We start from the raw sequence: 12,922 nt of genomic DNA, 5'->3' as shown, positions 1-12,922 counted from the left end.
TACCAGAGAAATCAACAATGAAAATAAAATACAACACAGTGATGATGGAATCCTGAGTCACTAATGAGGTTATTTAAAAAAGTAATTTAGAGAAAGAAAAAAAAATTATTTAAAATAGTTAAAATTATTTTATATGAACAAATAAAATATAAAACAAATATTTATAAAAAGCAACTAAAATAATTCAAGGTTAAAAGATTGTGAAAATACCATTTTATTTTAAAGAAAAGCTTTAATAAAAACAAAGTGTTATTTCTATAACCTTAAAATATTTTAAGAAAAACAAAATGATAAGTCTATAATGAATCTTTACAACTACTTCAATAAAGACAAATAAAAAAAGGCCTTATATGTAAATAAAATACTAACATCAACAGCACCAGATAGAGTCACTCCTTTGAAAACTTCTTTTTCAGTAAAAGGCCTGGCAGGATCTTGATGACTATGTCGATATCCATCACCTGTTACTGAAATTTTCTAAAGATTAGTACAAAGATGATACATATTATGGAACTATTTTTAAAGTTTTTATCAAGAATCTAAAAATTACTATAAGCATATTATTTTAAACATAAGATTATAAAATTGGACATTTTAAAAGATACTTTGAATAGAAATTTTTACTTCAGCATCAAAATCTTTTTTCTTGTAAATGGGCATCTATAAAACACATACACAGTAAGGCTAATTTAGGACCCTTCCTCCTCCCACCTCCTTGTGCACACTTGTATACTTTTAGCTCCACCCCTCCCCCTCCACTGCAAACATGCATTATTTATCACAAAATCAATCCCCTTTCTCTAACACATAAATTTTTCAAAAATGTTAAAAACAAAAGATCTTTTTGTTAATTCAACATATCTATATTATATAACATAATATTGACTTTTTAAACTTGTGAAACTCGATACTTTTGTTAAAACAAAATAGAACTCCAGTTTTAGGAGAGAACTGGATACATACTGGCTGACGTTATCCCCCTCCCCTCCTGTATCCAATTTGTACATTTTTGGGTTATATCCTCCCCTCATACCTGCATACATACTTTATGGAAAACTCCTAGGAGAAATAATATATAAGAAAATAAAATAATTTCTACATGGCACTCAGATCATGCTTTATGAAAAAAATATATACACATTTATTTATAAAAAATATATACAAATTTATTTATAAAAAAACTTTAATGCCTACATTATGACAACTTTTTTAATAATAATTTTAAGGTAATATTTTAAAAAGTTTTAAAATTTAAACTTTTTTAAAAATAAACTAGTGCAATAAAAATTAAATATATTATTATTATTATTATAATTTATATATAAACTATAAAATTACAATAAATTTATTATATTAATTTATTAGAGTTTATTATAAAATTGCTATTAATTTATTTAAAAACAATAAGTTTATTACAATTTATTGTAAATTATATTTTAAAAATCAGGCATTATTAAATTTAAGCTTTAAGTTACCATATCTTCATATTGACTCTTTCTCTTCTCTATTATTTTTAAATTTACATCTTTGTTTAAAGTCTAAAAATCCAAAAAAAAAAAACAACAACATTCTTTTAACCATTGAAATGATTTAAAATATAATGACAGTTACCCAAAAAGTAAACATGGTTTAAATTTTTTAATCTTTTATCAATTTAAATTTAATGTAGTTAAAATGTGACATACAGCATTTAAAATGAAATTTTCAGGCTATAATAAAGGCAAAAAATACAACTCAGAATAAAATAGAAAGAAAAGTAAGGAGAGGTTGGTGCTGGTGTTGATTCAAATAGTTGCTTGCAACTGCTTGAATCAACAACTGCTTGAATCAACTGCTTGAATAACATTCAAAATTTACAAAATTTTAGCATTTAAAATTTAAAAAAATATGTAATAAAAAAGTAATTTAAAAGCAAAAATTTAAAAGCAAAAATTTAAAACCTAGTTACTTTTAAAACATCTTCTTCTTCACCCACCTCTCTCCCCTGCCTTCCAAAAAAAAAAACTTAGTTGGTAACTAAGTTAACAAGGTTTGTAGTTATAAGGCTGTGTGTACGAAACCAGTTAAAACCAGTGTTGTTTATGAAATAAAAGATCATGTGAAAAAATGAATACATTTAAAAACAGACCTTCAGTTACCAGTCTCCAGAGACTTAAATTAGCTGAAAACATTTTCAATGCTTATTGTTGTAATGCTTATACTTTTTGTTGTTATAAAAAGAGTTTTCCTTTTTTTTTTAATCTAAAAAAATTTTTTTTAAACTTGAACTTAACCTTAAAACAAACATTGTGTCAAATATTGTTGCAATGTCAACTTACATGACAACAATAACTGATATGACAAAATTGAATACTTGGTAAGTGATAAAAAAAGGAATTTTTAAATTCAAAAAATTAATATTTCTTCAAAACTAAAACAAGCAAAACCTTTTTTGTTATAAAAAAAATTCACTAGATTCCGAATTTTATTCCAAATTTTATTGTCAGAATAAAATTCTTGCAGTACTCACCTTAGCAAGATCCATAAGTTGATTGCATTCTTCTTCTGAAGTAACATGATCAAATACTACACGTTCTAAACCTGTTCCATTCAAGCTCACTTCATCAAGGTGTAACTTCGAATTCTAGAAAAAAAAATTTAAAACTTTGAAATAAATATCATTAAACTTCAATTTTAACTTAAAAGCAAGACAAACAAAATTTTCACAGACTACAATTTAAACTTTTAAACTCTCTTTAGAGTTACAAAGTTCAAGGTTACCACTTAATCAAAGGCTTACCACTACACTACTTTTGAATTAAAACACAATAAAACATAAACACAAACAAAACAGCCATTAAAATTTTTTTGATTCAAACAAGATTTTATTTCATATAAAATTCAGTTAATATTAAATATAATATAATAAATCTAAATAATGCATAATTTATACATAACATAAATAATGCATAATTTATAAAAAATACACTTATATTTGAGGTATTTTGTTTTTTATTTTTGAAATAAGTTAAAAAGAAATTGAAAAAAAAAAAAGGTAAACAAATTAAAAGAAAAATTTTTAATACATTTATTGCTTGATTGTTCTTCCATCGAGCTCTATTTCGATATTGTACAGGTGAAACATCTTCATTTGGTAAATCGTCTCCTTTTTTAGATTTCATAAAACCTGCTTCAACTTCTTTATAGACAGAATCTAAATTCTACAAATTGATAAATATTTTATGTATAAAGAAACTTCTTGGTATAGTTTTTCATTAAATATAGTTATATTTTTTTATTTTTGACTATTGGTAATTGGTCAAATGCTTTTTGGCAATCGGTCTTTAGCCAAATGAGTAATGTTTTTTGACAATTGTTTATAACCATATAAATTATAATTTTTATAAATTTTTATAACCATATAAATTATAAGTTTATTTTGTTACTTTTAAACTATGCAACAATATAAAAACAAATGAAAAAATATTTTCAACATCACTTGAATAGTTTAAAAATGGTATAATGATTTAGAAAATCCTTTTAAGTTCAGGGAAAATATTTTTTTGCAAAACTCTAATAACAAAACTGGAACTAATTGGGAAAATCTATAAAAGTAAAATCAACTATATATACATCATTTCAATGAAGCTTATTATAATTTTTTCTAATTTATAATAAATAATTCATATAATAACTAATAAAAATTATAGAGCAACTAGTAGACAACCTAGTTACTAACCTCCTCTTCTAATTTTGCCTGTTGCTCTTCGGTATCTGTCATCATAGGCAGAGCATAACCTTTTGATATAACTGCTAGACTAACTTCCATAGTGTATTGTCTTAAGTACCTCATTGCCCTCTAAACAAACAGATTAGTTACAATAGTATAAAAGGATATAATTAAAGGTATAATTAGGTAAAGATACAATATATAAGATATAAAGATAAAGATATAATTAGGTAAGAATTATTTATAACTAAGCAAGAGTAGAAACATTTAAAAATTTTATTTTTATTTAAATTTATTTTTATTTATTATCTTTTTCATTTTGAATTGCTATAAAGCGTTAAAAGAATACAAATAAAAACAAAAAAGTTATAAAGACTTTAAAGTGTTGTGTAAAAACTATGCAAAAAAACAAAACAGTTTTTATTAAAATTTTTAATTATTAATTATGATATAACAAATACAATTACTTAAAAATATTGCATTTTTATTTATTATATTTTCAATTAATAATTGAAAAAATGATTTTAAATTTGGTGCAGAAAAAAAATCAGTAACATAGGGTGGAATGCTAGAAGCGAATTTGAAATTTGAAATCATACTTTAAGTCTTAAATTTGACTTGAGCAAATGCAAAGAGTGAACTTGAACTCAAGCTATACTTGAAAACTGGTCATTTTCAAGTTAGTCTTAAAAAGCCTACTTGAGAAAGCGAAAATCTTTTTTGAATACAAGATGCGAACTTGAAATTTCAAGTTATACTTCAAATCTGAAGTCTAACTAAAGTGTAATGCAAGAAACAAACTTGAAATTAATTTGTTCTTGAAAAATCAGATTTTGAGTCGTTTTTTGAAGTTCGGTAAAACCAGTCTTGAAAATAAACTTGAAATTAAAAAACAATTGCCATTACCATTTCGTAAATATGTAGTAAAAAGTTATATAGAATTTTGTCAATTTACTCATTTCATGAGTGAATTACTAATAAATCATTATTTTTACACTATATAAATACATTTCACCAGTACAACAACTGTCAAATGTATTTCGGTTTTATGCTACTGATACATTTCAGGTGAGGAAGTATATATATTATCATCATAATTATATTATCATAACTATAATTATACCAAATTAAGTATATGTATACAGTCCAGAAATTTTTTGGGCATACCGGTCTAAAAATCCTGTCTACGTTTGGAGGACCTTTTTTTTTTTAAAGCGCAAATTTAAAAGATTTATATATAATATACCCTGCCCTAGTATTTTATATTTTCCAAATAAAAATATAAATAATTAACCAAAATAATGTTACATTTATTACAACATGATGACTTTAGTGCCAACTTCGATTTGCGGCTAATTTTCATTTACTTTGTTTGTTTGCTTTATTCGCATGAGAAGCGTTAACTATAAAACTTAATAAGCAAGCGATAACCACAACATTTAATAAACAATGTTTGTATGTTTCTTTTGTTAAAAAGATTTATTACATAGCATATTTATAGCGTAACAAGGTCAATTCATTCAAAATTTTAATTAATTCATAAGTTAGTAACTTTTTTGCTGTTGTTATGCTCTTACTTTTCAAATCCAGTATTTTGGCATGATTGTTAAAATGTTATTATGTTTTAAAAGAGTTATTTTATTATTTTATTATTTAAATATTTTTAATGCAATTTTGATGTTATTTGAAATAAAAAAATTTAAAGCTTATAGAGTTTAATTGTATTGTAAATTATATGAAAAATAATTATATGAAAATGTAAGCGGAGGAGAAACTCATATTTTGAGTATTTAAAAAAAGTCAATGTTTTTATTTAAAAATATAAAATGCTAAGCGTTTCATATTTTAATCCAATTAAAACATGCATTTTTCATATAAATCCAATTGTAACATATTCCATCCATGTGGATTCGAATTAAGCATTCTGATTGACTTAAAATACATTTATAATCTGTTTTAATAGTTTTTTTTTTCAAATTTTGCATTTTCTAAACAACATTAATAAAAATTTTGTATATATCATAACAAATTTTATCATCATAGTTATCATAACAAATTTTATCACAAAACAGGAAGACAGTAAGTAATAAAAAATTGTTTTATTTTAATTTTTTTTAAACAAACTTGGTGCTAATATAAAATTGTTTTAAACTGAGTTTGGGCAGAAATTTGGGGCCCATATCGCACACCTGTCCAAAATTGGTAGAAACTACTTTGAAGCCCTCCAGAAAAACCCTTTTGAGGGATGATTTTTGTAATATTCCTGATCACAAAAATGTAAAATTTGAAATCATCTGTAACCGTCCTTGGAAGAAAATTTGATTTGAAAATTACATCCTACACAATAGAGAGAAAATGAGAGCATTCTGTTTATTTTGATTTTCTAGAGCATTCAAATTTGAAAGTTTATATTTAAACATAAATATTATCATATGTGTACTTAACTAGATTAAAACATAAGGTAAAGAGCTAAAAAACTTTGTGACATTTTCATAAAGTGATGTATTCTTTAGTAAATATTAGTTTTTAAATTCTACATTGCAAAGCATTCTTAACCACACATGAAACCACAATCATGTCCATAATATTGATAGGAATAAAAAGAAGTATTCTGTGTGTTCTAAGAAGGAAGAAAGTTTTAAATTACTCATTCCTAAAAATAAAAAATCTTAGTTTACTGGCAGAATAAAAAAATAGTTTTTACTCCCAATTTAGATATTCTTGCTGTTGTAGTCCACGAGACAAGTTTGCAGCCACTTTCCATATTCTGGATGGTCTACTGGCCTCTTGTATCTGCTCCAATGAGAAATGAAGCTATGGTGAAGAGCTTCAGTGGCCTGCTCACTATATTTTCCAAGGGAGTCTTGATTCTTTTCTATGAAGTGTTTGATGTGGTAAAACACTGCATGGACTTTTGTAGTAACACTTACTCTGTCAAGAGCCAGATAGGAGGCTTGGAATGATGATAGTTTTTCATAATAGTCAGGTTCCAGGGTCATTCCAAAGCAGGCAGACAACACTGCATCAAATTTTCTCAGTGCATCAACAATGCCAAAAATGTTGAACACACAGTCTTTTCTGCAAGCCTTTAAAGGATATCTACATTTTTGAGGAGTTTTCTACACTCATTTCCTGCAAACTGACCACCATGGAAAGGCTGAGGCTTGATGTGAAGAGCCTTGGGCCACTCATCAGCTTTCAACCACTCTTCCTTCAATGCTCTGAACAGATGGTTGACTACTCCAAGTAAGAGATGGAGTTCCATTGGTGGAATGAAGTTCAAGACTAGGACATTATCAGGCAAGCTTAAAAGAGGCTCATGGACAACATTCTTAAAATCTTTGGCTCTTTTGTAGTCCTGACCATTGTCCTAGAATGCTTTGAAGCATTTTCTCAATGAACCAAATGTTCGAGGACTTCCACATGCAGACAAATCCTTTGAGTCAACTTCACACCAAGTGCATGGGTGAGAGCTTGAATGGGACTGCAAACCACAGATAATATTGGCTAACTTCAAATCACATGAGATGAGGAAATGGGCATCCTCAGGATGAATAGGATTCGAAATTTTTCTTACATTGTTGTAGTTTTCTGGAACTTCTTCTGCTACAGCAACAAGAAGTTGACGCTTCACTCCACTTTATTTAGCTACTTGTGATGTCAAGGTTTTCTTGCAAGGTGGAGACCTAGACTCTAACACTTGCTCCATCTCTTGAATGCCCAGACTGAACTTAAAGAAGCCACCACCACCATCTAGACCAAGCTTCACAATGTGCTGTGTATAGACTTGTCTTTGAAGCAGGACATCATTCAGAAGTTCTTCTAGGTTTTTGCAGTGTACAACCAATTGCTTCCTCTGTGATTTGTCATTGCAGACTTCAATGTCAGTTTGAGTGGAATGAGCAGACAGCTTCTTTCCAATCTCAATAAATTTTGTTTTAAAGTTGGGTTCCACAACGTGACTTTTGGTGACTTGGTTTATGGTAGACATCAATTTATTCATTGAGGAATTGGACAAACCAGTGTTGACTTGGACATTCACCAGATCTTCTGCTGTCAGTAGTGGGGTGTCTCCAAAAAGTTTTTGGCACTTGATGATCCTAAAATAAAGTTGAAAACATTTATATATAGTTGTATTTGTTTGCTACAAGTAAAATAGACACTTAAAGTATAATGATATCTAATTAATAATTTTTGACCTTTGGCTAGGTGCTAGTCTAAATGTGTAAGAAAATATGCATTTACTGATTTGACACTACACTAAACCTGGATAATTATTTGATATGTTTGATTCAACTAAATTCAGCTGTAAGTTAAGTTTGGTGTACTTTATCACGCAACAAAATAAATTTTGTACTTATTCAAACATTGCCCTATCTCAAATTTAAGGGTACATTAAACACTAACTAATCTTTTATTTTATTATAAGAGATAACTAACAAACATATCTCTTTTTACAAGAGGCTTTTTGATAACGTGTCTGTGATTTCTTAAAATAGTAAACTAAGGATAAGAATGCTTAGTCTTAAGATAACTAAGGATAAGAAAGCTTGTACATAACACAATAGTAATTTTAGCATAAATTTATGTACCTTTTGTGAGACACAAAGGGCGGCCACCTCTGCTTTGTGCAAGTTTGACAATTCCATGTGGAGATGCTTCTTTGACAGTAACAACTGAAGCTGCAATTTGCTCACTGACAAGAGAATCCCTCATTGCTAGTTTTCTCATGTTTTCACAAAATGAGAAGTCAGAGCAGTTATGTGATATTCCTTTTCCAAGAATTGACAAGCACTCTGAACATCTTTTTTGGTTTGAAGAAGACTGTGAATGTTCAGAGGAAGTCTCCAGTGGGTGTTTTTCATAAGACTTCAAATGTCCTATTTGACAAATCAGGCAGTCACAGTCCTGTTCCCTAGTTGAAGGTCTGACTTTTATAGTTTCAAATTGAAACATAAGAGAAAGTGAAACATTCTCACCATTTTTCTTCTTTCCAAGAGCAATCCTGCATGTGTCACAAATCCCTTTTGGAACTCTAGAGTCTGATATGTCAAGTTTCATTTGGAGCACAGTTTCAATTGTATTGATCAATTGATTGTTCAACTCTCTTGTACATTTTCTCAAGCAAAAGATACAAACTGTTTTTCTACAGTCTTCGTGAGTTTTCTTTGAGTTTGGCATTTTTCTGAGACTTTTAACAAAATTTTGCTCAATAAAGGTCTAATTCTAAAGGTAAAGTATCAGAGAATTTGCTATTTCCTGAAAAAAAATTTTGTTGACTTTTAAATATTTTAAATTCCAGGAAAGCTAAAATTATTGCAAAAAAAATTGTTATTTCAGTATTTATTTAAGTATTTGATTGCTATTTTATCCTAAAATGCTGCAAAAATGCAAATGAGATATTAAACCATTGTTTTAAATTATCTTAAAACAGAAAAATTCTTCAAATCAAATTTCCTTCCACGGACGGTTCAGATGATTTCAAATTTTACATTTTTGTGATCTGGAATAATACCAAAATCATCCCTCCAAAGGGTTTTTCTGGAGGGCTTCAAAGTAGTTTCTACCAATTTTGGACAGGTGTGATCGGTATACCGGTATCAAAATCGACATGGATACGCCGCTGATATATATATATATATATATATATATATATATATATATATATATATATATATATATATATATATATATATATATATAACTTTTATCTTCAACATAATGTTTCTCCATGAGTAGGTTCATTAGGAAGAATGAACATCAAAAAGTTCAAATCATAGAAAAATTATTTCACAGGAAGTTGGAAACTGTTATAATTAATTATGTAATAACTGTAGTATTTTGCAACCAGGAAGTTACATCAACTACATTAGATAATTAAAAAATCATAAAAAGAATTCTTTAGAATTAGGATAATTTTAGACTGGTCATTTGTTTTTATAATTTTTTAAAAGAAACTTATTTTATTTTTACTTATTTTTAAACTTATTTATTAACTTAACTTATTTTTAAAAGAAACTTATTTATATTTCATAATGTTGAAAATAAAAGTTAGATGAGTGTTTTTACTAATTTATTATTGCTCTGTTCTTTAAGAACATTGAGCACTCTATTTGTAGAATACACTGACATAATTTATATACATAATTTATACATTCCCATAAAATTTTAAAATAGAATTAAATGACTTTGTGGCAATATTTGCAAAACATTGTCTCTTGTTAGAATGTTAGAGTTTATTTAGGCTTTATTAGGATATTAGAGTTTAGTTAGTTTAGTTTCACCAGTCTTCTTTTCCTCTCTTTTACTAAAGTTCAAAAAATTAATAGGTTTATTTAGCTGAAATTAATTGTTTATATTATAAACTTAATAAATGCAAAAAACTTTTTCTCTGATTCATATATTTAACTAAATGGCCACACTCTTCCTCTCACTTCAACGCAGAGTTGTTAGTCCTTGGCATTGGCCTTGCCTTAAGGCCAAAAAGTGAGGCCTAGGCCTTGAAACTGTTGGCCTTGGCCTTGAAAATTTTGACATTGGCCTTGATTGTTTTGGCCTTGGCCTTAAAAAAAATTACATATTTTCTTATTGATTTCGTTGAATCCTGCGCATAACCTTGGTCTATTTTTAAAAAACGTGGTTTTATTGTTACAGTACTTGCTACTTACAGTTTTGTTAATAATTGGCCTAATGTAAGGCAAAATTTGAAGTCTTTAGCCTTGAAAATGTTTGCGTAGGCCTTGGCCTTGAAACTCTTAATCTTGGCGTTGACCTTAAAAGTCTTGGCTTGTAACTTTTGGCCTTGGCCTTGGCTTTGTAACATGTGGCCTTGGCCTTGCTACTTTTGGGCTTGTTAACAACTCTGCTTTAATGATACAAGACAACTCAAACTGAGGGGCAATTCTTTTGCAAAGCGTCCTTATTTGACATAAGTATAAACATATAACTGTTTGGAGTTTGCTCTGTGTCTGGAGGTTAGCTATCTCAAAGACCATGAAACGCTAGATCTACCCCTGATCTATACAAATTTTGGTCCTATTATTCTACTGCTGAATTGTTAAAAATTTCAACAAGAAAAATTAATAATAAAAACCTTTTGTTTGACATATATGCTTTGCTGATATGTTAAACAGCTGTTACATCGTAGTTAAAGTTTTAGATTAAATAGAAGGTAACACAAGCATGTTCATTTAAATCAAGTAGTTTTTTTATTAAATTACCAAGTTTTAATAAAAATAAAATAGAAAAATAAATATTTCTATTTTTGTAACACCTTTTAATTTATTTTTGTAAGTTAATATTTCAAAGTATAAAGCTCAGAAGTATTATTTAAAAATATATAGTTAATTTGCTTTATTTAAAAGATTTTCCCTTTTCAAATACTTTGCCGCTATTGGTTGCAAAGTTTTTTTTTTCCCCGATTCCGCCTTTAAATCAACACCATTTAAGTTTTTCAAGTTTGACTTTCTCAAGCATAATCTTCAAATTTTCAAGTTTCATTTAAATATTTGCTCAAGCTTTTTTTCGAAGCCTAACTTGACAAAGTCAGACTTCAAAGTTCAAGTTGAACTTCACTCAAGTTCGCTTCTTGCATTCCACCAATAATGTGTGTAAACCTGAAATATTCATTAGAGTCAATGACTGAAAATGTTGGGCAACTAAGTACAACTCATTCCTATTGGTGCCCAACATTATCAGTCATTGACTTAAATGGATATTTCAGGTTGTGTACGTACACAGTTTTTGGGTCGGTGTACGTACACAACCTGAAATATCCATTTAAGTCCATAAATGGACTAAAAAGTTTATTTTTTATTAAGTTTATTTACGCCAAACTAAAACACTAAAAGTTTGTTGTTTATTGTTTGTTTTAATTACTTTTCTTAATGATTTCTTTTATTATTACTGCTGACACCAAAAAAATAAACCGATAAGAAAGCAAGTTAAATAAAACATTGTAAAAATGCTATAAGGTTGAAAGAATGCTTGTGATATTAAAAAATTTTTAAACTGTAAATATGAAAAGTAGAAACATGCACGGAAATAAAACAAATGAAAATTAATTATAAAATCTAAAATACATTCTTAAAAACCCTTTGAACTGGCTCTTGGGTTTTGTACAAATTTATATAAATATTTAGCAAAATTTGAGAAAGTTATAACCCTTTTAGTATTTTCAATAGTATCTCAAAAAAGCTAAAACCTTCTGCTGCTTTATTTACACAAAAAATGTTCAACACTAAATTACTGACCCAAAGGAAATTTTAAAACTAAAAAATGCTGTTTAAAAAAATCTCCAAATAATTATTTATTTTGTATTTACAATAGATTACATAGAAAGGCTTATTTTTTTTTGGAATGAAGTTACAAATATTGACATGGATATTCACTTTTAAAGAAGCCTTGAGTATGTAATTAGTAATAATATGTAATTGTACATTTTTTTAAATTTTTGCAATAATTTAGATAGACTAGACAAAAATTTCATTTCTATCTTCATGCTTCCAATAGCAGACTTTGTTTTAAACGAAAAATGATTAACGAATTACCTTGATGTAAATTTTACGTCATAAATTTCTTATTACTTTTATTTTTGTCAAGGACATGAACTTTTTTAAACTACTAAAATATAATAAATTCCAGCCAAACAAATTCAATTAAAAAATTAATTCTATTATGTAAATATATTATAAAATGTTTTTTTTTAATATTAAATAACTAAATTAAATATTAAATTTTTTTAAATATTTAATATGAACTAATTTCTATCTTTTTAAACATTTGTATAAATAAATTAAAATACATTAATTTTTTTTTTAGTAAAAAATTATAAAAAATGAAAAGGAGTAAGAAAACCCAAAAAAGTATTGTGAATAAAAATAAGTTAACTTTTTTAAGGAAAAATAAAATTTAATTATTCAACAATATCTAGTAATATTTTAAAATTGAGATTAAAATAAAATTTTCTTTGTTTTTATATATTATGTGTAAATTTATTTCATTTTTAAATATATCTTAAATCGAAGGTAACTTATTCAAACTTTTGTAACAAACTTTTTACATAATTGCCATTGAAACTGAAATTCCTTAACATGCACATAAATTACACACTTTATAACACTTCAAAACAAGGCCTGTTATAGTCTGATGAAATCTACAATAAACTAATTTGATAATCACTCCAAAACCCAAGACCTACTGAAAAATCATCTT

General features: G+C 27.1%; 1 protein-coding gene across 3 annotated transcripts in view; it reads right to left on the bottom strand.

The window, feature by feature from the left end:
- LOC100203735 (prolyl 3-hydroxylase 2) overlaps positions 1 to 12,922 on the bottom strand; it is a 30,400-nt gene that overhangs the window by 5,895 nt on the left and 11,583 nt on the right. For 2 of the 3 annotated variants that reach the window (XM_065791427.1, XM_065791425.1), the window contains exons 4-8: positions 3,719 to 3,838; positions 3,066 to 3,200; positions 2,510 to 2,623; positions 1,476 to 1,538; positions 370 to 477 (exon numbers count right to left, since the gene is read on the bottom strand). In XM_065791427.1, coding sequence (XP_065647499.1) covers positions 370 to 477; positions 1,476 to 1,538; positions 2,510 to 2,623; positions 3,066 to 3,200; positions 3,719 to 3,838 — 540 coding nt within the window. The remainder of the gene's footprint in view (positions 1 to 369; positions 478 to 1,475; positions 1,539 to 2,509; positions 2,624 to 3,065; positions 3,201 to 3,718; positions 3,839 to 12,922) is intronic. The other variant, XM_065791426.1, reaches the window with a different exon arrangement.

Source organism: Hydra vulgaris, chromosome 02, assembly GCF_038396675.1.
Source record: "Hydra vulgaris chromosome 02, alternate assembly HydraT2T_AEP".
NCBI classification, from domain to species: Eukaryota; Metazoa; Cnidaria; class Hydrozoa; order Anthoathecata; family Hydridae; genus Hydra; species Hydra vulgaris.
Note: the sequence above shows the minus strand (reverse complement) of the source record. Positions and strands in the feature narration are given on the sequence as shown.